Consider the following 24556-nt stretch of genomic DNA (forward strand, 5'->3'; position numbering starts at 1 on the left):
GCACCCAACAAGGCCCTCACTGGCACTCCTTGAATCCTCATTCCAGCTCTGCGGGTCAGATAGTTCCCCTATTTTCCAGGTAAAGAACCTGAGGATCAGAAGGGTTCGGCAACTTGACCAAGGTGACGCAGCTGTGAGTGGCTCTGGACTGCTCACCACCTTGGGAAGTGTTCAATGAAGCAGAAGTGCTCTGCCGAGCCTAGAAGGAGTTTAAAGAGGAGGGTGGTTCCGTCTGACCTTCAGAAGGGCCCCAAATCCCCACGGCTGACCACATGTGTGGGAAGGAATATAGCCCGACATGTGTCTGTCCCCTCGCTGGGGGGCCCATCCCAGGGGTGGCCTCGGCTACCAGCTTGTGCTCCTGCTGGGGCCTGAGCTGCTCCTCCATTGCCATGTGCCTGCCGTCCCTGGAGCGAACAGAGACTGCGTGCAGGTGTGCGTGCGCAGGTGTGCGAGCACAATGGGAGATACCCCTCTCACCCCCGCCTTTCTCTTCAGGTGGACCAGTCTGGCCTGGGCTTACCCTCGAGGGATTATTACCTGAACAAAACCGAGAATGAGAAGGTAGGTGTGCCTCTTCAGAGAGTGGCTCCCGCCCAGACCACCTCTCTCCATGGTTCGTCCCCCTCGGTGTTCCCTCAGTGTACACACCTCTGCAGGTCTTTGAAGCTAGAGGAGCATAGAGGTGTCCCTTACCTGGCAGTCCCTGGCAGGGGAGGGGTATCATTTGTCCCCATTCTAGAGTAAGGCTCTTCCATATTCAGGCACCGTGGGCACAGGGGACAGGTGTCATTTGTCCCCATTCTAGAGCGAGGCAGTGGTAATGCCCACCACCTTATACACACATCACCTCTGGCCTTCCCAGTCACCCTGCAGGTACTGAACATCTCTGCACTTCATTCGCCTTATGTGTCACATGGACATTATTTTTACCTGGCCTGTTACAGAGGAGGAAATAAGGCTCAGAGATGCTAAGTGACCTTATCAAGGTCACACAGCTAGTCGTCAGTGGTGAGGCTGAGATTCTCATCCAGATCCGCTAACTCCAAAGCCCACACCTTTCCCTTCCCCTGGCTGCCTCCTGTGATGTCCCAGGGAGACCTGGCCTGAGGTTCGTTGACTGTCCATTCATGATTCCACCCACTGTATTGAGCAAGTGGCTACCAAGTGCCTGATGCTAGGGAGATAGTGGTGAACAAGACCAGCTTGGTCCCTGCCCCATGGGGCTTCGAGTCTAGGAGGGGAGGCAGATGTTAAGTAACTAACCACCCGATTAGAGGCATGATAATAAATTGTGAGAAGGGAAGGGTGAGCTGAGAAAGTAACCTGGAGACCTAATTCAAATCTGGGGGCCTGGTAGAGCAGGGTGGATCAGAAGTGCGTTCCAATAATTGAGCGACGGCCCATTGGTGGCTTCCATGTGATGGGCGTCCAGGAGGGAGTATGGGCTGGGACAGCAGGGACCAGCCCACTTCGGGACCTTTGTGGGCTTTATCCTGAGGGCCATGGGGAACCAGTGAAGGAGTGCACTGCCAAAACCATTCTTGAAGCTAGTTTCCGGTGGGTATCCTGGATGAAACCCCCCAGCCCCCTGGCTCCCTGTGCAGGGCTGCAGCTGGCCTGCCCCACCCTGCCCCCCTTGTCCAGTGGGCAGTGGGTAGCAGCCACTGACGGATGGGGGGTGCTGGGTCCCACAGGTGCTGACGGGATACCTGAACTACATGGTCCAGCTGGGAAAGCTGCTGGGCGGAGGGGACGAGGACACCATCCGGCCCCAGATGCAGCAGATCCTGGACTTTGAGACAGCACTGGCCAACATCACCATCCCCCAGGAGAAGCGCCGGGACGAGGAGCTCCTCTACCACAAAGTGACAGCAGCCGAACTGCAGGTAGCTGAGCTCTGCTGACGTGGAGGCTGAGGCAGCACAGAACTCAGGATGGAGGGCACTAGGCTGGGGTGTTTACACCCCCTTCACCAGACCCTCAGAACAACCCCATGAAGCAGGGATGGTTGTTGTCCCCAGTTCACAGACGGAGCTGAGGCTTAGGGAATTAGTTGCCTGCTGAAGGCCACACAGCCGGAGACCAGCCAAAGCCAGTCTCTTGCCCTACGCCAGGCTGCTTTTCTGCAACCGCAAGCTACCTGGGGAGACTCTGTGGTCGTGATAATATTGGCTCACACTGACTGGGCAGTTCCAGTCTCTCAAGCTCAAGTACATCAAGCCTGGTGCACAATAAACGTGAAGGTTGGGTTCTGATGTCACCTCCCTTTTCCGAGCCGGGAGGTTAGGTGATGTGCTCAAGGCCTCTAGGCTCCTAAGTGGCAGGGGAGCTGGGACCTGGACTCAGGCTTGGCTCACTGGAGCTCTGCTTTTGACCACGACCCCTGGTGACCTCCTGGAGCTGTAACAGGGTTGGGGTCAGACGCCCTCTGCACTGGGTGTACCCATCTGAGAAGTCGATGTCTTGTCTGTAGGTCAGCCTCTATCAAAGCCTGCCCCCTGGTGGCTGCTTGGGACTTGCAGGTAGTGAGTTGATTGCCTGCCAGTTCCTTCTTTCCAGTTCGTGGCATGTTGGTGTCCAGCCTTCCCCCAGGCTCTGGGGTCGCAGAGGAATCAGCAGAATGGCCTTAGTCAATCTTCCTGTTTCCTGCCATCGCCCAGGAATGCTCGGCTAGGCCGTGCTTCCCTGCTCAGAAGGATGTCCAGGCCACCTGTGTTGAGGCTTCACTCTTCCTCTGCCCAGCCGAGTCCTGCCCATCCATTAGAGTTTGGCTCATCTCTGCTGCTTTAGGGAAGAACACCTAGGTCCCTACCCCTTTTTCTCTCTCCATCCCTCCCTCCAACAGGTGTCTGTGGGGCTACCTTGGGGCCTTGCTCTGGACGTGCTTCCAGGCAAGTAAGGGACACCAGCGAGGAAACAAGCCCAATCTCATTGCCGAGTGCTTTGGACAAAAGAAGCAGGGCACTGGGGCCAGGGGCAGAGCTAAGTCAGGGAGGGTGCGTCTAATGAATAAGTGAGCAGGGGCCAGGCTGACTGAGTGTCCCAGGCGGAGGTGCAGCCCACACAAAGGCTGGGGATGAGGGCAAGAGAGCCTGGCCTCCTTCTGGGTCCCCAGAGAAGCTGGCATCGGGGGGAGTGGTGCTGAGTGGATTGTTACGGAGATCAGCAGCCTGTGCTGGGCACCATCTGGCACTGTTTTTCCGCTCCGAGGCCAGGAAGTCGAGGGAGATGGTGTTTGTGCAACATGGTTTGGTTTGCTCCAGCTGCCCAGTTCTCAGCCCAGAAGGGCTCCAGCAGTCCCTCTCCCCCCTGCAGTGGCCACGAAGGCAACTGACAGCCCGAGAGTGGCCGAGAAAGCACAGCAGCCCTGGGCGCATCTGCCCCAGCGTGGCTTCCAGGCTCTGCCCCTAGATGTCTTTTCACCATTGCTTTCGCTCTGTTCTTCCAAGCAAGCAAGGAAAGGCTTTTCCTCCCTCCCAGCTACAGAGCTCCCAAGGTGGGGAGGATTTTAGCAGAGGCAGCAGCCTGGAGTTGTGTGAGTCCTGGGCTTGGAGTCAGAAGACTGCTCTGGCCCAGCCCCACCGTGAGCCTTGGGCAAGTCACATAACCCCCTCTTTGAGCCTCGGTTTCCTTCCTTGTAAAATGGGCTTTGCTTGCTCATTTACACCTGCTCCATTGCAGAACACAGAGACAAATGAGGGACAGCCCCTGCCCTCATAAGGGGCAGTGGTTCTTAACTTTAAGTCACAGAATTCTTTGAGGACAGGTTGAAAACTGTGGCGCGTCTCTCAGGAGAAATGGGCATGGTTACGTATAAAAATATTATATCTAGTGTTTAAAGAAGTCCTGGACCCCTGAAGCCTGGTGTCCTGGATGAGAATTGGCCTGCCCTGCCCATGGGGTTGCATGACGGTGAGATAAGGCAAAGGATGGGATCTCATCTTGTAAACTGACATGCAATTCGAACATATTACAGTAATCGATCTTAGTATTATTCCTGTGTCATCGGTGATGACAGCCCACGTCTCCAGCCCTAAACCAGTTTGATTCATTCCACCCTTGGACAGAGAATGTCTTTTTGTTCCCTGGTATCTGGAAATTTGGTGTTCTTCCCAGACTCCAGGAGGCTCAGGGAAAGGCGCCCCAGCCTTCCACAGTGTGGTTCTAGGAACACACAGCGGTTCCAGGCAAGCCCCCAGCAGCAGAGTCTGAATTCAGACCCATGAATCCAACATCCTTCTGTTGCTTCTCTAGGGGCTTGAGGACCTTCCTGTTCCTTTCTAGGACCTTCCACACCAAAAATTGATTGGGAATGAGCCCCATCCTCTGCTCTAAATTCTTCAGCTGAGATAGAGCCTGGGAGCGTCCTCGTTCCTCTCCCACTTTGCAAGCCTACTTGAGCTGGGTGCTTGGTGACCAGCAGTACTCTTTGGCTGCGAGTGTGGAAAATAGAGCTCATCTGTGTGCCCCAAAGGCTTTGAGTCACAAGTGGAATGTCCTGGTTGGTTAAAACAGCCGTCTCCATGGAGATGGACCCAGGCACTCGGGTTTAAGTTAAGTGTTCACTAAATCAGTAAAGATTGAAAATGTGAAAATCCTGGTATTCAACACGCACTCTGTTTCAGAGTTGCGGGAATTTACCTGCACAGAACACCTGCTCTCCCAAAAGGAACAGGCTTGTGTTAAGTATACGGGGATTTATCATCCCCTGTATCTGTACCCTGATCAGAGAGTTCCAATCACCTGCAGTTTAGGAAGCTCTTGTTAATTGTATAAACAGCGACATTTTGTAAACTTGGCGATTTTCCCGGGGGGCTTTGCCAGCAGGTCACACTGTCAGGTAGCTCTAAGTGTTGAGCCCTGTTTGACCATCTCACCTGGACACCTTCAAGTTTTGCAGCCACAGAAATTTGATGGGGATCCCCAGAGGTCACCTGCTTAAGGAGCTCTTGCCAGGAAGAGAGGGAGGAATGGACAAGCTACGGGAAAAAAGAAGCTCGATTTATTGTATAAGCTGTCCCGAGAGGCACAGAGTAGCCCACCCTTGGCAGGGATTTTTTTTTTAATTTATTTTTATTTTATCTGTGGCTGCATCAGCTTTTTTTTTAATTAATTAATTTATTTATTATTTTTGGCTGTGTTGGGTCTTCGTTTCTGTGCGAGGGCTTTCTCCAGTTGTGGCGAGCGGGAGCCACTCTTTATCGCGGTGCGCGGGCCTCTCACTGTCGTGGCCTCTTGTTGCGGAGCACAGGCTCCAGACGCGCAGGCTCAGGAGTTGTGGCTCACGGGCCCAGTTGCTCCGCGGCATGTGGGATCCTCCCAGACCAGGGCTCGAACCCGTGTCCCCTGCATTGGCAGGCGGACTCTCAACCACTGCACCACCTGGGAAGCCCCTTGGTAGGGATTTTTGTCTCCATTTGAGAGAAAGGCTGCAAAGTGACTTGAGGTCCAGAGCTGGTTCATGGTGGGGACCCCAATCTAGGTCTTCTCCAAAACAGGGCTCTTCCCAGCTCACCTTGGTGCCAGGCAGATGGGGATGTATTGGGGCCAACTGAGCACAGCTCTTCCCAACTCTGTGGGTAGTTTGCAATAGGTCATGGTGGGAATGCAAATTATCCGGCATCACTGAGAGCCAGTTGTTAAATGTTTACCAGCACACCACTGCCCACGGGACCTGCCCTCCTCAGTCCTTTGAGGTCCTTGTTCCCCAGCAGCTGAGCTGCCCTTTAAAACCAGAGAGGCTGTCAAGTGGGAGGTTTTTATGGCTGCCTCTGTCACTGAGGACATTATAAGTATTTACCAGCAGGTTATAGATTCATCGATGTCACAGATTGATTTTACGTTCTTAATTGATCTTCCTGTATGAAGGCCATTTATAAGGCATCTGTCGCTTCCTTTACTTGTCTCACATTTTGCCCGTTTTCAAGGAAACAAAGGTCAGAATTTGGAATCAGTCCCAGGACCACTCTTGGGAGACTTTGAGCAGTGATTACAATAGCTCATCAATGATTATAATAGCTAACACTGATTGCTTGCTAAATGCCAGATACCATGGACGTTACAGGCATTTTTGCTGTAACACAGTATATGCAGTCCTGAAAAACCTTGCATCCTGTAAAACTACAGGACTGAAAAGAACTAAAAACAACAGAACATACGGGGAAAATAGGACTAGAGCAGTCCATTCAAAAGTTGTGTAACTTGAGGACATTATGCTAAGTTAAATAAGCCAGTCCCAAGGACAAATAGCCTGCATGGTTCCGCTTAGATGAGGCACATAGAGTAGTCAGGTTCACAGACAGAAAGTAGAATGGTGGTTGTCTAGGGCTGAGGGAGGGGGATGGAGGAGTTATTTTTAATAGATTCAGAGTTTCAGTTTTGCAAGATGAACTCTGTGGATGGATGGTGGTGATGGTTACAGATCGTGAGTATATTATACTTAATGCCACTGAACTGTACACTTAAACATGGCTAAGGTGGTAAATTTTATGTTACCACAATTTTTTTTTAAAGTTGTGCCACTTGGTCATCAAAACACTCACAAGACAGTAATTGGAACCTTGAGAAATAGCTCGCATGGCTGGAGGCTGCCTGGTGGGAAATGGAACTCCTGGCTGTGGACCCGGAGACCCCGAAGATAGACAGATGGGAGCTCTATGCAGTGGGGCTGCCGTTAGGCGGGCCAAGGGCAAGTGCAGCCCTCTGGGAGCTGAGAGTTATGCAAAGTGGCATGTGCCTCTGTGGGGAGGGTTGTGTGCAGGTGCTCCTTTTAAATTATCTTAAAATAGAGCTGACTGGCTTCCTGTGTGGGCATGGGCTGAGCTGAGGGCTTTTCCTCTCTTGCTGGGGTTATCATCCTATGCTTGCTTTTCCAGATCCCATGCCTGAGAAAGACCTCCTGTGGACCAGAGAATTCTATGCACTCTACTGCTGTTATTCTTGTAGTTACCAATCATACAGAAGACTGATCATATAGAATCTAGTTGATGTTACAGGACCACATGTTGAGTAGAACAGACAGGATTCCTTGTTTAATTCTCACACTAACCCTGTGGGGTGGGTTTTATGATGATGATGAGCCTCACTTTTCAGATGAGATCCCGAGGCACAGAGGGGCTCATCCACTTGCTCCAGGTCACACAGCTAGTAAGCGCATGAACCCAGGCAGTTGGCTCCCGATTCTACACACATCCATTGCAGATCCCTCTGAGGCTCAGTTTCTTCATCAGTAAAATGGGGATGATGGTACCTACCGCCTAGGCTTGTCGTGAGGTCCAACTGAGAGAAGATGTGTGTCACTGATGGTGGCCCCTGGCCCTGGAGGGGCTTGACCAACAGTGGCTGCCGCTGCTGTCACTGTGTCTCCTCTTACTCCATTTCGAGTTACAGTTTGGGGTTTGGTGCCTTTCGGTTCTATACGTACAGCGTCCCTGACAACAGCCAGCTAGCCTGGGTTTGACATCACATCTGCCCAGTGCACCGTCAGCCAGCGCCCAGCTCTTTGCTTTGTCTGCGGTGAGGGCTCAATGGCGCCTTCTTCAGAAGAACGACCTAGAGTCCTGGGCTCTGAGGAGAAGCAGCCCAGCCAGAGTCACGCTGTCTGCTTCCCTTCCAGGCCTTGGCGCCCGCCATCAACTGGCTGCCCTTCCTCAACACCATCTTCTACCCCGTGGAGATCAACGAATCCGAGCCTATAGTCGTCTATGACAAAGAGTACCTGAGCCAGGTCTCCACCCTCATCAACATCACAGACAAATGGTAAGGGCACCCGGCCAGGACGGGGGCCACACTGACTAGGAACATGGGCCCTGGGCTGGCTTCTGTGAGAGGCTGCAGGGTACCCAGGCTCCTCCGCCCACCAGCTTGGTAGCCTTGGGCACGTTTCTTTCCTTTTTCGGGTTTCTTTCCTTTTTCGGGTTATCCTCATCCATAAAATGGGGATACAAATACAGAGAACTGAGTGAAATAATCTGTGTGAAGTATTTTAACACAGTGCCTGACACTGAACGGGACTCAGTAAATGTTAGCTAATAATTTAGTTAATATTTATGATTTTTTTAAAATATTTATTTAGTGGGCTTCCTTGGGGGTGCAGTGGTTAGGAGTCCGCCTGCCAGTGGAGGGGGACGTGGGTTTGAGCCCTGGTCCGGGAAGATACCACATGCCGCAGAGCAACTAGGCCTGTGTGCCACAACTACTGAGCCTGTGCTCTAGAGCCCGCGAGCCACAACTACTGAGCCCGTGTGCCACAACTCTTGAAGCCGGCGCACCTAGAGCCCGTGCTCCGCAACAAAACAAGCCACCACAATGAGAAGCCCGCGCCCCACAATGAAGAGTAGCCCTCGCTCGCCGCAACTAGAGAAAGCCCACGCACAGCAATGAAGACCCAACGCAGCCGAAAATAATAAATAATTTTTTAATTATTTATTTATTTGGCTGCGTCAGGTCTTAGTTGCGGCACACGGGCTCTCTAGTTGTGGCATGCAGGCTCTAGAGCGCGCAGGCTTAGTTGCCCCCCAGCATGTGGAATCTTAGTTCCCCGACCAGGGATTGAACCTGCGTTCCCTGCATTGGAAGGAAGATTCTTAACCACTGGACCACCAGGGAAGTCCTATGATTTTTTAATTGTAAAGATTTGTTGCAGAAATGTTTTTAACTACAGAAAAAAATTCAGATTACCCAAAACACTCATGTTGATCTTATGGGATGTGTATGTGTGTTTGTAGAGAGAAGCAGGTATGTGAGAGAGAGAGCAAGAGGTGGATTTTCTAATACATGGTTCCTTTTTTCGCCATCATCGTGACCACGTGTATAGTCTGCTTTTCCCTTGACCTTTACCATAAGCACCTTCCCCATGTCGTCCCAGACCCTCTGCAGGTCTCATTTTTCATGGCTACATAATGTTCCATCAAGTATAAATATGATTATTTACTCACTGTTCCCCACTTGTCAGACTTTCAGGTTGGTTCCAGTTTGAGGCTGGATGTTCACCATAGTGAACACTATATCTATGTGTGAAGGTGACTTGTTTGCAAAGGTGACACCAGCCACAGATGGTTCTCTGTGCCCTGGGGATGGAGGCAGTGAGAGCTCTCATTCATAGAGAACTTGGCCTGGCTGGCCAGAGCTTCCTTCCTTCCCCTCCGATTCTTAGGCCCCCTTTCCCATCTTTGGCCTTCTGGCTGGGTCTTCCCCAAGCATTGGAAATGGCCACTCCTTCCCTTCTTCAGCCCAGTACCACACAGCATCCAGGGTGCATCTCCGTGAGCGCCCCCTAGAGGCCAGTGGGGGGAATGCTGCTGTGCATCCAACCTGGGGCACTTCTGAGCCTGTCTGTCATCTTCTTGCCCCAGCCTGCTGAACAACTACATGATCTGGAACCTGGTGCGGAAAACAAGCTCCTTCCTCGATCAGCGCTTTCAGGACGCCGACGAGAAGTTCATGGAAGTCATGTACGGGACTAAGAAGGTGAGCACCTGCTGTGCGCCAGGCCCTAGAACTCGCGAGGGAGGTAGATGACAGGCAGAGGATGAAGAGGGCCACTGAAGGGATCCACCATGATGTCCCTGGGCGCACAGGAGGGGATCTAAGCCAGCCAGGGGTGGGCAGAAGTTTCCAGGAAGAGGTGATTACACCGTCTTCAAGTGTAAAGAGGACGCTCAGTGATTTAGCTAATTTACAGCAAAAGGTGGCTTCTGGGCTTTCCCTTCCGACTCCTCAATGGTGATGGTCATAAGGCTTTCCTTGTGTAACTCATGTGACTGTCACATCCCTGCAAGGTGGGTATGATCATCAGCGCCCTCTCACACAGGGACCCCCCCCCAATAATACCACTTCTTCACCATAAATTTAAAACCCCTGGAGCAGCCCCTGACTCACGGTAAGTACGACACGAGTGTTCACTGATACCATTATCCTCCCAAGCCCCAGACCAGGTGGTTTCCACCAGCTTTATTTTATTTTATCTTTTAGTACTTATTTATTGATCTTTATTTGGCTGTGCCAGGTCTTAGTTGAGGCCCGCGGGATCTTAGTTGAGGCAACGGGATCTTAGGTGAGGCCCGCGGGATCTTTTTTTTAGTTGCGGCATGTGGGCTTCTTAGTTGCAGCACGCATGTGGGATCTAGTTCCCCGACCAGGGATCAAACCCGGGCCCCCCGCACTGGGAGCCCGGAGTCTTAACCACTGGACCACCAGGGAAGTCCCTTCACCAGCTTTAACTGCCCCACTGTGACCCCTGCCCTCCAGCTACTTCCGCCTCCCCAAGGAAGTGGAGGTCATTGTGTCGTTCACACGGCCAGCTAGTGCGTGTTCACTGACGCCCTGCCGCCATGTGCCAGACACTGAGATGGGGTCTGTGCCCCAGGCCCCCACGTCTGCTGAGGGGGCTGAGAGAAACCGATCAGTCCTCACGTGCTGAGGGGATACACCAAGCCGGGACCCCTGCAGGCAGCGAGGAGGTGCCCCAGCCACAGAGCAGTGGAGGCTGGAGTGCCAAGCCCCCCTACCCCGGCACACCCTGCCCACGCCCAGGACCGCAGCTAGCAAGACCCCAGGGGGCGAGCAGAGCTGGCGCCAGGTGGACTCTGCTCCTGCAGCCCCCCCCAGAGTCCAGGGCAGTGGGCAGAGCCAGATGAGGACTGGCAGAGAATGGCAGCATGTGGGCCCCGGAGTTGATCCTGGGGAAAGTTCTGTCTCTCCCTCCCCTTGTACACCCACCTCTGGCAGGAAGGGGACAGAGGGAGAGGGAGGCTGGGAACAATCCCTGTTCCTGACAAGAGGGGCTTGCTCAGCCACGAAGGCCACCCTGGGCCCACAGAGAAGGGCCAGGGGAAGAGCTGGCTGCCCTGCCCTCCTTCCTGCCCCACCTGCTGCTATCTTGGACCAGCCCTGGGTGAGCGCCTGCGTCACAGACGCGACAAGGCAGGGACTCTGTCCCCTGAACACGTGGTCTCCCAGGAGACTTTATACGGGAAGGGCCTGACCAGGACCCGGGATGGTAGTTACAGAGACGGCTCTGTGTCGGGGGCACACGCCTCCACCATCACTTTACCCCCACCCCGGGTTACAGATGAGGAGACAGAGGCTCAGCGAGGTAAGGGGTTTCCCTAGTCACCCAGCAAGGAAGCAGCCAAGCTCAAATTCACACCCAGGTCTGGATGACTACAACGTTTGGCACTTTTGGCTACTCACTGTTAGTGATAATAAATAAACTATATCGTCACTGGATGTTTACTTTTTATAGGCATTATCGCACCAAGTTCCTACAACAGTTCTGTGTCTTGGAAACTGTTATCTCATTTTACAGATGAGGCAACTGAGGCTCAGTGAGGGGAAGGGACTTGTTCAGTCACGCAGCTTGTAAGTGGAGTGGCTCTGAAACCCAGCACATCGGATTCCACAGCCCGTACCCCTGAGCTCTGCGCCACTCAGCCTCTACTCTGCAGGAACCAAAAGTTAAAATTGGGCTTCCTGGTGGTTGCCAGGGGCAGCAGGTGGGGAGAGGAGAGTGGGGAGTTGTTGAATGGGCGGAGAGTTTCAGATTTGCAAGATGAAAAGTTCTGGAGATTGGTTGCACAGCCAGTAGATATAACACTACTGGACTGTATACTTAGAGTTCCCCGGACCAGGCTCAGCGTGCAGCTGCTGCGCTGACTTAACGAGGTGCTGAGAGCTGGTGGGACACAGGAAGGCCTTGGCAGAAGCAAGGGCAGCTGGGAGACCCTGGACGTGGGAGGCTCTGAGCTGGGGCTGACTAGATGCCCCGGGGCTGAGGGGGGAAGACACTGCTCATCTGTTTCTCATTCTCTGGCCCTCCCCACTCCCCACCATGGCTGCTTCTGGGTCCAGGCCAGGTCTGTCCAGCTTGCGTCCTGCACAACTCAAAGCACAGCCCCGCTGTGTGACCTTGGGTAGTCTCCTTCCTGCCCCACCTGCTGCTATCTTGGACCAGCCCTGGGTGAGCGCCTGGGTCACAGACGCGACAAGGCAGGGACTCTGTCCCCTGAACATGTTGGTCTCCCAGGCTCTCTGAGCCTCAGTTTTCTCATCTGTTGTTTGGGATCATCCCTGACCTCATCTCACAGGACCCTTGGGAATGGCCTTCATTTGGGAAAACACTTTTAATTTGTAAAGCCTTATAGAGCATCCAGGTGCCCATCCTCATAGGGAGGTAATAGCACAGAGCTCTGGGTCAGAAGTTCTGAGTTTGCAATTCTTCCTCTTACCATACAGCCTTGGGCAAATCACTTCATTGGATCAGGGAGCTCAGTCTTCCCATCTGTAAAAAGGGGTAACTCATCACTGCCCTATTTACCAGAGGGTTGTCTGGGGTTACATGAGGGAATCCCTGCAAAGTCTGCTGTGAAGGCTACCACACTCCACACCGTGTTCTTCATCTGCAGAAAGGAGCACAGAGGGTACCTGCCTCGTCGGGTTAACAGCGAGGATTCTGCAGGGTAGGGCCCTGCACCCAGTAAACACTTACTAAACATTTACTACTATTGCTGATGCTGTTACGCTTTTTATGCACCTGTCTCTCCCCCGAATGTTCTGGGCATTTCAGCTGAGCCCAGAGGGCAAGACCTAGCACAGTCAGGGCACAGCAGAACTGCTCAGAGAACACTGGCTGTGTGAGTTAATGAACGCGTGCGTGAATGAACGGGTTTACGCGAAGAACCCCCTGAGAAGACAATAAGAATCAGTCCGTGGTTCAGCCGTCCCAGCCTGCAACCCCCACAGAGCCCAGGAGTTAGAATCCCCCTGGGCCCAACCTCCTGTGGGGTCAGGCTCCGCCAGGTCCGGGTACAGCCCGTGTCCAGCTGTAGGCTTTGAAGCTGAGGAAGAGCAGTGGGTGGGGTTGGGGGGAGGAGAGGGGCGGCCAAGTGGACACATGGCTAGGAGAGTTTAAAAGAACTTAGAGGGGCTTCCCTGGCGGCGCAGTTGTTGGGAGTCCGCCTGCCGATGCAGGGGACACGGGTTCGTGCCCTGGTCTGGGAAGATCCCACATGCCGCGGAGCGGCTGGGCCCGTGAGCCATGGCCGCTGAGCCTGCACGTCCCGAGCCTGTGCTCCGCAAGGGGAGAGGCCACAACAGTGAGAGGCCCGCGTACTGCAAAAAAAAAGAGCTTAGCGAAGGCTGGAGTGCCTTTTTCTTCCTTCCTTTCTTCCTTCTTGCCTTTAAGAAAAATTTTTAAAAGGTGTAATTTACACACAATAAAATGTATACACTAAGTATACAGGTTAGTGAGTTTTGACAAATGAAATCACTCCTGTAACCACCAACCCAATCAAGACAGAGAACATTTCCATCAGCCATTTGTCCAGCGTGCTCTGCACAGGAGGGTCCCTTGCCCGCCATTCCCATCAGTCTCCCCGACCCAGCATCCCCAGAGGTGGGCGTAGATGGGACCACGCAACTGTGCAGGCTTCTTTAGCTCAGCAAAACAGCTGTGAAATTCATCCATGTTGTGTACATCAGTTGTTCCTTCCCTTTTGTTTCCAAGTCGTGTGCTGTTGTATAAAAATACCACGTTTTGTTTATCCATCTGCCTGTCGATGGGCATTTGTGTTGTTTCCAGTTGATGGCTGTTATGAAGCAGGCTACCCTGAGCCTGGGTGGTTTTTACCACCTGCTCTTCAGGGTTAAGAAGACTGGGCTTCCTCTGCAGCACAGGGGTTTATGTGAGCAGGGCCACCACTTGTGGGACTGTCCACAAAGACTGCCAGGGCAGGGGAGCAAGTGGGGCTGAAGCTAGTGCCTCACCGGGGGGTAGAAAGTTAACTGCCCAAGGCTCTCTGCCACCAGGATCCTCATCCTCTTCCAGGAGGGGCGTGGGATGTGGAATCAGGCACGTGAGAGTTCCGGTGGCTGGGGGCCTCTGGACCAGCGGTTTCCCCTGGCTGAGTATCTGTTTCCTCATCAGGCTCCCAGGTTCATTTTGATGGCTCCGGAGGATACCATCAGCATCTGTGAAGTGCTCTGCAGGAAGTAGTAGCTGCCGGTGATTAGGGCTATCCCGTGGCCTCTTGGTCCAGTGCCTAAAATAACTTCCACTGGGTCAGAAAAGGTCTCCCTCAAGTTCTGGACAGGAGCACGGGCCTAGCTGGTGCTACCTCCCAGACAGCCAGGGGTTGGGAAGAAGGATGGGGGCCAAGTAACCCCTCTGACTTGTGTTTTCCAGACCTGTCTTCCTCGCTGGAAGTTTTGTGTGAGTGACACAGAGAACACCTTGGGCTTCGCCCTGGGCCCCATGTTCGTCAAAGCGACCTTCGCCGAGGACAGCAAGAACATAGTAAGTGTCTCCCTGTGCACACAGGCTGTGACATCACTCCTGCGATGGCCCCTCACGAGCCTGACAGCCCACGCTCTGGTCTGCTCTGGACCTTCCCTACCCCAGGCCAGGGCTCCAGCTTTAACTCCAAGGTCCTGTTTTCTAAAGCCTTGAATAATCTGAGTTATGCACAATAGCTACTATGGTCAGGTACCAGGCACTTTATCTGTAGTAGCTCATGTAACCCTCACCGCAGCCCGGCCAGGTTATTCCAGCCATCTCCACCTCCAAGGGGCAGGCAGGACCCAGAGAGGTAATGTTGACAGAGCACCCTGACCTCGAGGGGTGACGGACAGAGGAACCTCATGGCTGAGCACCAGGAGACAGCCAGGCCCCAGCTCAGATCCTGGCTTTACCTCTTCCTGGCTGGGTGACTTGGGATAATCTCACTCCGTGAACATGGAAGTGGGAGTGTCCATCCTGCCAGTGGAGACTAAATGACATAGTGCACACAAGAGGGCACCCGGCACAGAAGAAGGGCTCAATAAATGGTAGCTGTTACGTCGTTGGTACCACTTTTATTTCTAACTTTAACTGCATAGATGTTATTTGCAGTCAGAGGTTAGCAAACTGAGACTCAAATCTATTACGTGACTGACCATGACCTACCTGTTAGTGGCTGATGCCATCAGTCCCTCTGCTCTTTCTGCTGCCCGACTCCACCTTCCCCTGCCCTAGAGTCTTCAGTCTCCGGGTCTGCTCTCGACGTTATCACCCTCAAAAGCAGCCATTCATCTCCAGCCCAAGCAGAGCATTTCTGAAACCGCTCCTCAGAACTCGACCTCTCTAGATTTTAAAGCCCAGTCCATCAGAAAGGAATTCTGTGGTCCAGTACATCTGAGAACAGCTACATATTCCGGCATCTCTAAAAAGAGTTGCAGCGCCTGGTACCCAGTAAAGGCTCTGAAAAGTCCCGCAGCAAAGAGACTTTTCCAAAGCTTGCCCTGAGTGTATTTGACCAGGGAGCCCTGTTTCCAGAAGTCCAGTCTCATCTCACAGGATGTTAGTGTTCAGAGGAACGAGTTTGGGGGAACATGGCTGTGGCCCCCCTCCTTAGCCCAGCACCTTGGAGGACAAGGCCTCGAGCCAGGATCTGAGTTGAGTCTCTGGCCTGGCGTCATCCTTCTCCCTGGGATGCCCACTGCCTTTAGGCAAGTCCAGTGCCCAGACCTGACTGGTTCAGCTGCTGTCTCCTCAGGCCAGCGAGATAATCCTGGAGATCAAGAAGGCGTTTGAAGAGAGCCTGAGCACCCTGAAGTGGATGGATGAAGACACTCGGAAATCAGCCAAGGAAAAGGTGAGGCTGGACGGGTGCTGGGAGGGGCCCTGCACAGAGGGCAGCAGCCTCAGAGAGACGAGGGTGGATGAAGGAGGGACTAGTTTTATCCAATGAGCGCAGCACGGTTGCTGTCCTGCGTTCAGGAGGTGGAAAGTCCAGCACGATGGAGGGACAGCCTTGAACACATGATCGGATTAACGACTGTATGAAAACAAACTGTGCTAAGTGTGCAAGGGAGGTGTGACCATGGATGAGATGCAGCCCAGCAGGGGGTGGTGACCAGGGAAGGCTTCCCTTGGGACATGACATTTAGGCAGAGACCCCAAGGATAAGTGGAAGTTAGACAAGAGGAAGGGACGTGAAAGCTCTGAGATGGGAGGAGCTGGGCCGTTTCCCCTTGGCCCAGACACTGAGCCCGGCACCCACAGAGCACTGCTGGGCGTTCACTGTCCTCTGTGTCTCTCCTGCCCAGGCGGATGCGATCTACAACATGATAGGCTACCCCAACTTTATCATGGACCCCAAGGAGCTGGACAAAGTGTTCAGTGATGTGAGTGGCTCCCACCCTGCCCCCTTGCATTCCTGAATACCCATGGGGACCCCGCTTGGGAAAGGGCAGAGGCTGGGTCTGGGTGGGTCACTGGAGGCACCACGACTGTCAAGACATCTGGAGATGATGTGGTGTGGGGTTTGGGCATGGACCGCTAACTAAGGAGCCGTTATCTGCTCCTTCCTCTCCTGGGCCAGCCGGTGACCCCCACCTCCCCAGAGCCGCTAGCAGTCAATGACCAGCACAGCACAGTCAGCTCTACTGAATGAGTGGGAAATAACGGAGGAAAATAGATCCCAGAAGGTGTAGAGAGAATCGGTGTCCCTAAAGCATCAGGGGGTGGAGTACAGAGTGGAACCCCTCATACACTTCCCAGCCCCCCGAGTTGCCTCCTATCCCCAGGCTTCTCCCCAACCTCCCCAGAGAAACCTGGACCTCTCATTCGGACTTCGAAATGCTAATGGGAAAGAGGAAGAATAAATCCCAAGTGCACGTTTAAGCTTAATTTAGGCAACAAGCGTAGTTGATACATCCCTGGTGGTTAGACCTTTGGGCAAATCACTCCTTTAAACGGATTGTGCTTCTGCCCCGAAAGATAAAGTTTTATACCTTATAATTGAAATTTGTGAATTCAGGCATTTTAGAAATTGTAATAAGTGCTCATCATGGTTATATTTAAAACCAAAGAATATTAAAACTACTTCTGAGAATATGGGACTCATTCTGCAGCCTTTTTCCTTGAGAGTAATTTTAGATGCTCCAGGGTATCATGATATAAGACGAGGGGCTCCTGGAGACAGCCCAGGCAGACCCCACAGGATTGGAGTCATGACCCCAAGGGCCTAGCATCTTACCAGAGCCCTGATGTAAAGCCAAAAAGTCCTAGAACAGATCTAAGGGAGAACCTTGCCCCTGGCAAGAGCTGAAAGGCCGGGCTGAGTGGTGAAGAAGGTGTGCAGTAACGCCTGTCCCCTGAGGTTTCACAGATCCCAGCTGGATTTATGAGGTCTGTGCTGGCCAGCGTGGTAGCTACTAGCCACAGATGGCTAATTAATTAAAATCAAAATGAATTAAATAATTAAGTTAAAAGGTTGCACTAGCCACATGTGACATGCTCAGAAGGCACATGTGGCCGCTGTCGACCGTATCCGACAACATAGGCGTAGAACGTGTCCATCATCGCAGGAAGTTCTGGACCCCACTGGACATATTTCCCACCTAAGGCCCTGGCACGGCTGCAGGGGCTTCCTGGTGCCTTGAGACACTGTTGGGTGCTGGGCGGCCCTGGGTGAAGCTCTTGGTGTGTCCTTGGAGTGGGGGGGGGGCAGGCCCCAGCAGGGTGAGGGCCAAGGGAAGAGCCCAAGCCTGCAGCTCTGAGCCCTCCGTTCTAGTCTCTGCCCTGCGGACCAGCCCCCTGACTGCATGGGGTCTCAGTTTCCTCGGTTTTAGAAGACACGGTTTGCGTTCAGGGACCTGAGCGGGCTCTGACCCTGTGGCTTGCTCCCGCCTGTCCAGTACACCGCGGTTCCAGACCTCTACTTCGAGAACGCCATGCGGTTTTTCAACTTCTCATGGAGGGTCACTGCCGACCAGCTCCGGAAAGCGCCCAACAGAGATCAGTGAGTCCCCGGGCCTCGCTGGGAGGGCACGGGCTCCTGCAGGCAGGTATGGGGGCCCAGCTCTCCTTCAGCACGAGTAGGGTGTGGGATGTGACTGTCACGAGGGCCCTCTGAGGAGCAGGGGCGGCTGTTACCCCGCTCAGAAGCCGGGAGCTGAGATCAGCCCGAGTCTGTGTGCCCTTAGAGCCCAGCCTGTTGCCAGACGGAGCTTCGTCCCTGGAGTTGAGCGGGCCTGGCATCACCGCCCAGCTCCACCACTTCAGCGTTCGGAGGCTTTGCTTCATTATCTGTAGATAGGATGGGGGGAGCTTAATAGCCTCCTAGAAAACTCAGATGTAATCAGCCTAGTACTAGTTCTCAGACTAAACTCCCTCCATGCCTAAAACGTTTTGCAGGGTAAATCTTAGAGAAAAGAGAAAGCAACTTCTTTGCCTCTGGCTCCCTCTCGTGGACAACAGGGGTTTGAGTTGTCTTCAACCAGGGCTCCCCATAAACGTACAAGAAGGTGGTTTTTGATCTCCAGAATAAGGCACAGGCACTGCCCCAGTGCTCTGAATTTATTTGAAGTCTTTTAATTTAGCTTAAAATTTTCCATCTAAAGTTAGTCTCCTACTCATTAATATACCCACCCCTTAATACATCTCTGTGGGACTTACTGGAGGAGACATAGTGACTGTCGAGGCACTTGGAGAAAATATCCTTTCTGTCTCACTCCACTCCCCGCTGGCCCTTCCCACCAGAAAAACCATTTGGAAGCCAAGTGTTTCATTACTATCTACCATCAGGGCCCCTTCTACACTCTTAAAATCATTGAACCCCCAAAAGCTTTTTTGTTTATGGGAGTTATATATACATATATATATATTTTTTTAAACAAATTTATTTTATTTATTTATTTTTGGCTGTGTTGGGTCTTCGTTGCTGCACGCGGGCTTTCTCTAGCTGTGACGAACGGGGGCTACTCTTCGTTGCAGTATGCAGGCTTCTCATTGCAGTGGCTTCTCTTGTTGCAGAGCACGGGCTCTAGGCACGCAGGCTTCAGTTGTTGTGGCACATGGGCTCAGTAGTTGTGGCTTGCGGGCTCTAGAGCACAGGCTTAGTAGTTGTGGCGCACGAGCTTAGTTGCTCTGCGGCATGTGGGATCTTCCCGGACCAGGGCTCGAACCTGTGTCCCCTGCAAGTGGCAGACAGATTCTTTACCACTGCACCACCAGGGAAGCCCTATGGGAGTTATATTGATTTTTCTGAAAATTTTATGAAAAAGAACAATTTTTTAAAAAATTTATTGAGAAGAGAGGTATTGTTTTACTTTTTGCAAATTTCTTTAATGTTTGGCTTAATAGAAGACAGCCAGATTCTCACATCTGCTTCTGCCTTCATTCTGTTACAATATATTGTTTTTAAAATATATAAAGAAATCCTAGGACTTCCCCAGTGGTCCAGTGGTTAAGACTCCACACTTCCAGTACAGGGGACACAGGTTCAGTTCCTGGTTGGGGGATGTTCCACATGCGGTGTGGCCGAAAAAAAAAAAGAAAAGATAGGGATAAAGAAATTCTAGCCTCACACAGACATGTAGTTAGAAAAGGGAGGAACCTTTGCACAGGCTTTTTGATATATGTGCACATCCTTCGTTGATACTATACCAAAACGCGACAGGTGTAACTTTCTTAAAGGTCAGTTGCACCGCCCTCCGAAACCATATTCATAAACTTTTCATACTCTGTTACACTAAAATCCATCGGTCTGTCTTGCGCTTTGAATGAATCTTTTACCGCGGTATGATTTTGTAACACCGTGCATTGGTCATTGGGAAAACAGTGCTTCACTGAATTTCACATATCTTCCAAACAGTAACTTCTTCATTTTAGAATATCAAAAAAAAATCCACCTTTGGTAATATCACTGCTGACCTCCAGAGAGAAGTCTTTAAATGTTGGGCAGCTGTCAAGTTTGTGGTGGCCGATACCAGTTTTTCAAAATTTTGCTTGAAACTTCAGGTTTTTGGAAACCTTGCATTTTTATCATTGGCAACAAATGGTGTCGGTTGTTTTCCTTGAGGTGATGAGTTCACTGTATTCATTTTCAAGGATATGTCTGTCAAATACCAGTCATCCTCTCAAGTACAAATGGTGTTCCATGAAAAAAACGGAAATGCTTATGAGTGGTTCCCATCTGGTCACGCATAATATTTAGAGACTTGTACTCAAGGGTCTAGATTTAATGAAGTTAATAGTTATGCTGCGTCATCAAGGATGTTCTTAAGTGAAAATGACTCTTTTTTTTCTGGTGAAGAACACGGTGACCAATTGAACGGCCGGTACCACCAGCTTGACTCAGCTCTAGGACTCCAGCAGTTTTACCCAGCGTTGCTTTTACACCATCAGTGTAACGTCAACACGATGGGAAAGGCGAATAACATCTTAACATTATTATGAAAATAGTTTGACCTCACAGAACCCCTGAAAGGGAACTGAGGGATTCCCATCCCGCCAGGTGTCCACAGAGCACACTTTGAAAACTGCTGACAAATACATTTTGAGCCTGGATTGTAATGACTTTTTAGTACGTAATGGTCCGTTTTGTTCTTTTTTTTTTTTCTGAGATGCTCAACATTTTTTTAATTTTGTATTTGACCACGCAGCATGGCATGGGGGATCTTAGTACCCCGACCAGGGATTGAACCCGTGCCCCCTGCGGTGGGAGCGCAGAGTCTTAACCACTGGACCACCAGGGAAGTCCTGAGATGCTCAGCATTTTTAATAGTCAGTGAAATGAAATTAAACGTAAAGTAAGATTTCACGGTACGCTTGCTAACATGGCTAAAGTTAATCGTTTCTGGGACTGTTGTGTGCTTGTGTGGCCTGGGGCCTGGGGTCAAGGGGAATCCATACTCTTAGGGCTCTGGACACTCTCCAGATGGGCCGTCCCCACCTGCGCTCCCCCAGCAGGCTCTGAGCTTGCCCGTGTGTCTCACTTGCAGGTGGAGCATGACGCCACCCATGGTGAACGCTTACTACTCGCCCACCAAGAATGAGATCGTGTTTCCGGCTGGAATCCTGCAGGCACCGTTCTACACCCGCTCTTCACCCAAGTACGCGATGCTTCTGTTGCTCCCGCCCCGTCTCCTCCCCCCACCCCTCAGTGGATCCCCCGGCCCAGCCCGGCCCTGTGGCCCACAGCTGACCCCACGTGCACACCCACCTCGCTGAGAGCTCCTCGTCCCACCGGCCAGGAGATGTTGCCATGGAAACAACAGCCTTACTCCCTGTGCTTCCCTCTGGGGTCTCCGGGACCGGGGAAGCCTCTGCACGGTGGGAACTTGGGGGTTGGAGCCACATATAGGGAAATACCCCTCTAACAGCGTTCTAGAACAGTCTCAGCTGGGAAGGTGGGAAGAGTGAGGGCACTGTCTCAGAAATGAAATCCACACAGGCCTGGGTCCGAATCCCAGGCCTGCTCTCTGCTGACTGTGTGGCCCTTGGGCAAAATGCCTGAACCATTCCACGCCTCTGTCTGCTCATTTATAGAGTTAGTTACCAAGGCCTAACTCCTTGGGATGACCAAAGAGGACCGTGCGGTGCCACAGAGCACCTGGCACAGTGCTTGGCGTCCAGCGGGCACAGGCAGGGCACAGCAGACTCACCAGGCTCTGACTGGCTCAGGGGCCTGGCTGGAGCCCTGCGGGACTCTGCCGTGTCTCCAGGCTGGGAAAGCAGTGGTCCCTCCCCACATGGCATCACTCTCACCTTCGTGTCCTCCCCTTCAGCGCCTTAAACTTTGGTGGCATCGGTGTCGTCGTGGGCCATGAGCTGACTCATGCTTTTGACGATCAAGGTACAGGTTCCTTGGGGTCCCCTTCAGATGATTCCCCCACCAGCTTCCTGGCCCCACTGCTTCTGCTTTTGGTCCCTTCACGTCTAAGGGTCTTAGCCTTGGAGACAGAAGGATCTGGGTTCATATCCTGGCCTGGCCACCTGCCAATTGTGTGGACCTTAGCAAGTCCCATCAGTTCTGCAGGCCTCTGTTTTCTGCTCTGTAAAATGGGCATGATGCTTGTGTGGTGGTTGTGAGGACAGGGCAGACTCACAGGGGAGCACCCTGCTCCAGGACGGTGTGCAGTGCCAGGGGTGGGTACCAGTAGTCAGCGGGGAGAGAACATTTCTCCACCACTCCAGAGATTTCTCTGGTCCAACCACAGTCAGAAGAGTTAGCACCTCACCAGCTAATGTCCAGAATCCTCCTCATTGCCTCCTGCCTTGGGGACTCCAAGGCCAAGAAGGAGGAGGCAAGGCCTTGGAGGCCAGGCCCTGTCCCATGACCCTAGCACTGCTGGCTGCATTCACCTTCTCCTGGCTCAGGGTCAGAGGCCCTTCACCAGCCTTGACAGTGAATCCAGCTCCACCGAAGCTTTGAACATGCTGGTCCTTTGCCGAGATCAGGTTCCTCTATCCCCCACCCCCACCCCAGCAGCTGATTCATGCAGCTCCTTTAGCACCCAGACCGGCCTCATCTCCCCGGTGCTGGGTGGTAGATGGGTGGATCATTTCTCCCTGGGAGGAGAGGCACAACCAGCAGCACGGGTCCCGGCTCTGCCTCTTCTCTCCCTGACCTGACACTTCTGTCGACCCCGCAGGACGGGAGTATGACAAGGACGGGAACCTTCGGCCCTGGTGGAAAAACTCATCCGTGGAGGCTTTCAAGCAGCAGACCGAGTGCATGGTGGAGCAGTACGGCAACTACAGCGTGAACGGGGAGCCGGTGAACGGCCGGCATACCCTCGGGGAGAACATCGCTGATAATGGGGGCCTCAAGGCGGCCTATCGGGTAAGAGGCCCCCTCCTCACACACCCCAGGCCAAGGTTGGGACTGTCCAGCTGCTTCTCAGTTAAGGGTGGTTGTAGACAAGCTGGGGCAAGCGCAGCAGCCCTGCGAGCCTCAGTTGCCACATCTGTGGAATGGGTGGCAGTGAGGACTGATTGAAAGGGTGTCTATGAAGCACCTGGCACGGAACTGGCACATAGAAGGCTGTCTACTCTGAGTCCAGCCCGACGAAGGTCACCAGAAAGAGCTTGGGCTAGACCCACCTGAAGACCTGCCTGTTCTTCCCTTTACAGGGGAAGCCACCACTGACTCAGGCAGCAGTGGGCCCGGGAAAGGAGGGAGGGGTAGGTGGTCTTGGAGCCACTTCCAGCTCACGTCCTGGTTCTGGAGTAAGTCACTCAGCCTCCTTGAGCCTCAGGATACATGGCTGTGGCTACCTAGTCCCTGCATCGCTGGGTGTTAGAAAGATAGCATGTGACTACTCGGGCTCAGGGCCTGTTCCGGAGTGGCACTCGGAGATGTTAGCTGAGTTGGAAGGGAGATACCAGAGGCCAGTGCAGAGCCTCCAGCTCCCCGTGGTAGTGAGAGCAGAAATCCTGCGAGGTGCCCGGTATTGAGGCCTTACTGTGCGCCAGGCGCTGTGCTCAGCGCCCCCGACAGCTTTACAGTTAGGTATCACAAGCCCGTTTTGCAGGTGAGGAAACCAACCCAGAAACATTCAGCAACTTGCCTGACATCCATTAGTCAGTGAAAGGGAATCGCGAACTTTCTACCCACCGTGTACTGTTGTTGGCGCCGGAGATTCTGTGACAAAACAGACGGGGATCCTGCTGTTCTAAAGCTCGCAATTTTAATGGGGTGGGGAGGGGGAGAAAGGCAATACATACCCACACAAATAAATGAGGCAACTTCAGGTATTGATAAGGAAAAGAAGAATATAAACTAGGCCAAAGAAATAAAGGAAAATGGGGGGAAGGATGGCCAGGGGAGGCCTTCTGGAGGGGATGACATTCGAATTGAGACCTAAATGATGAGGAAGAGGCAGGGAAAGCTGGGAAAGGAGAGTAAGTACGGAGGCCATGAGACGGACCCAGGCCTGGCGTGGTCAAGGACAGGAAGGAGGACGGGGCAGCGTGGAGGCAGGGCAGGGCCCAGGGCAGGGGGGAGGCCGGAGGAGGGGCTGGGCCAGGCTGCCGGCCTCTGCCGGCTGAGCAAGGAGCTTGGGTTTTATTCTGGCGACAGTGAGAGCCGCTGCAGGGGTTTTAAGTAGAGGAATGAAATGGTCTAAGTTATCCTGTACGACAGGGTCAGCAGACCTACAGTCCCTGGGCCACATCCGGCCCTCGGCTGGATAAATCAATAAAAATAAATAAAAACTGGGGGGGACACAGCCATGCCCATTCGTCTCCATGGTGCCTGTGTCTGCTTTCACACAGTGGCACCCTTGAGTTGCTGCAGAAAAGAGTGTTTGGCTTCCAAAGCTGAAAATATTTACTCTCCGGCCCTTTACAGAAAATTTTGCCAACCCCTGCTTTACGAGGATGACTTGAGTTGCTAAGTTGGGAGGGGATTGGAATTGGACCAGTTTGAGTCACGGAGACTAGTTAGAAAGCTGCTGTGAGGTTGTCCAGGCAAGAGACAGGATAGAGCAATGGGAAAGGTGAGAAGTGGTTAGATTTGGGTTGTTCGGTTGATTGAAAGAGAAGAATCAAGGGAGAGTCCTGGGGTTTGGGCCTGAGTAACTGGGTGGTTGGTGATGTCACTTACTGTGATGGGAAAGTGATGTGTGTGTGTGTGTGTGTGTGTGTGTGTGTGTGTGTGTGTGTGTGTGTGTGTGTGTGTTAAGTTTGGGATGCATCTTGGATATCCAGCTGGGGCAGTTGAATATACCCAAGAAGAGGCTGGAGCTAGAAGGGTGTGCATTTGAGAGCCATCGGTATTTAGATGTA

General features: G+C 52.7%; 1 protein-coding gene across 4 annotated transcripts in view; it reads left to right on the forward strand.

Moving 5' to 3' along the window:
• The window catches only part of ECE1 (endothelin converting enzyme 1), a 114660-nt gene that overhangs the window by 86574 nt on the left and 3530 nt on the right, over positions 1–24556 (forward strand). For 3 of the 4 annotated variants that reach the window (XM_060141192.1, XM_060141191.1, XM_060141194.1), the window contains 11 exons: positions 499–564; positions 1698–1889; positions 7619–7761; positions 9357–9471; positions 14186–14296; positions 15534–15632; positions 16087–16164; positions 17680–17783; positions 20767–20877; positions 21553–21620; positions 22420–22610. In XM_060141192.1, the coding sequence (XP_059997175.1) occupies positions 499–564; positions 1698–1889; positions 7619–7761; positions 9357–9471; positions 14186–14296; positions 15534–15632; positions 16087–16164; positions 17680–17783; positions 20767–20877; positions 21553–21620; positions 22420–22610 (1278 nt within the window). The remainder of the gene's footprint in view (positions 1–498; positions 565–1697; positions 1890–7618; positions 7762–9356; positions 9472–14185; positions 14297–15533; positions 15633–16086; positions 16165–17679; positions 17784–20766; positions 20878–21552; positions 21621–22419; positions 22611–24556) is intronic. The other variant, XM_060141193.1, reaches the window with a different exon arrangement.

This window comes from Lagenorhynchus albirostris, chromosome 2, assembly GCF_949774975.1.
Source record: "Lagenorhynchus albirostris chromosome 2, mLagAlb1.1, whole genome shotgun sequence".
Lineage (NCBI taxonomy): Eukaryota > Metazoa > Chordata > Mammalia > Artiodactyla > Delphinidae > Lagenorhynchus > Lagenorhynchus albirostris.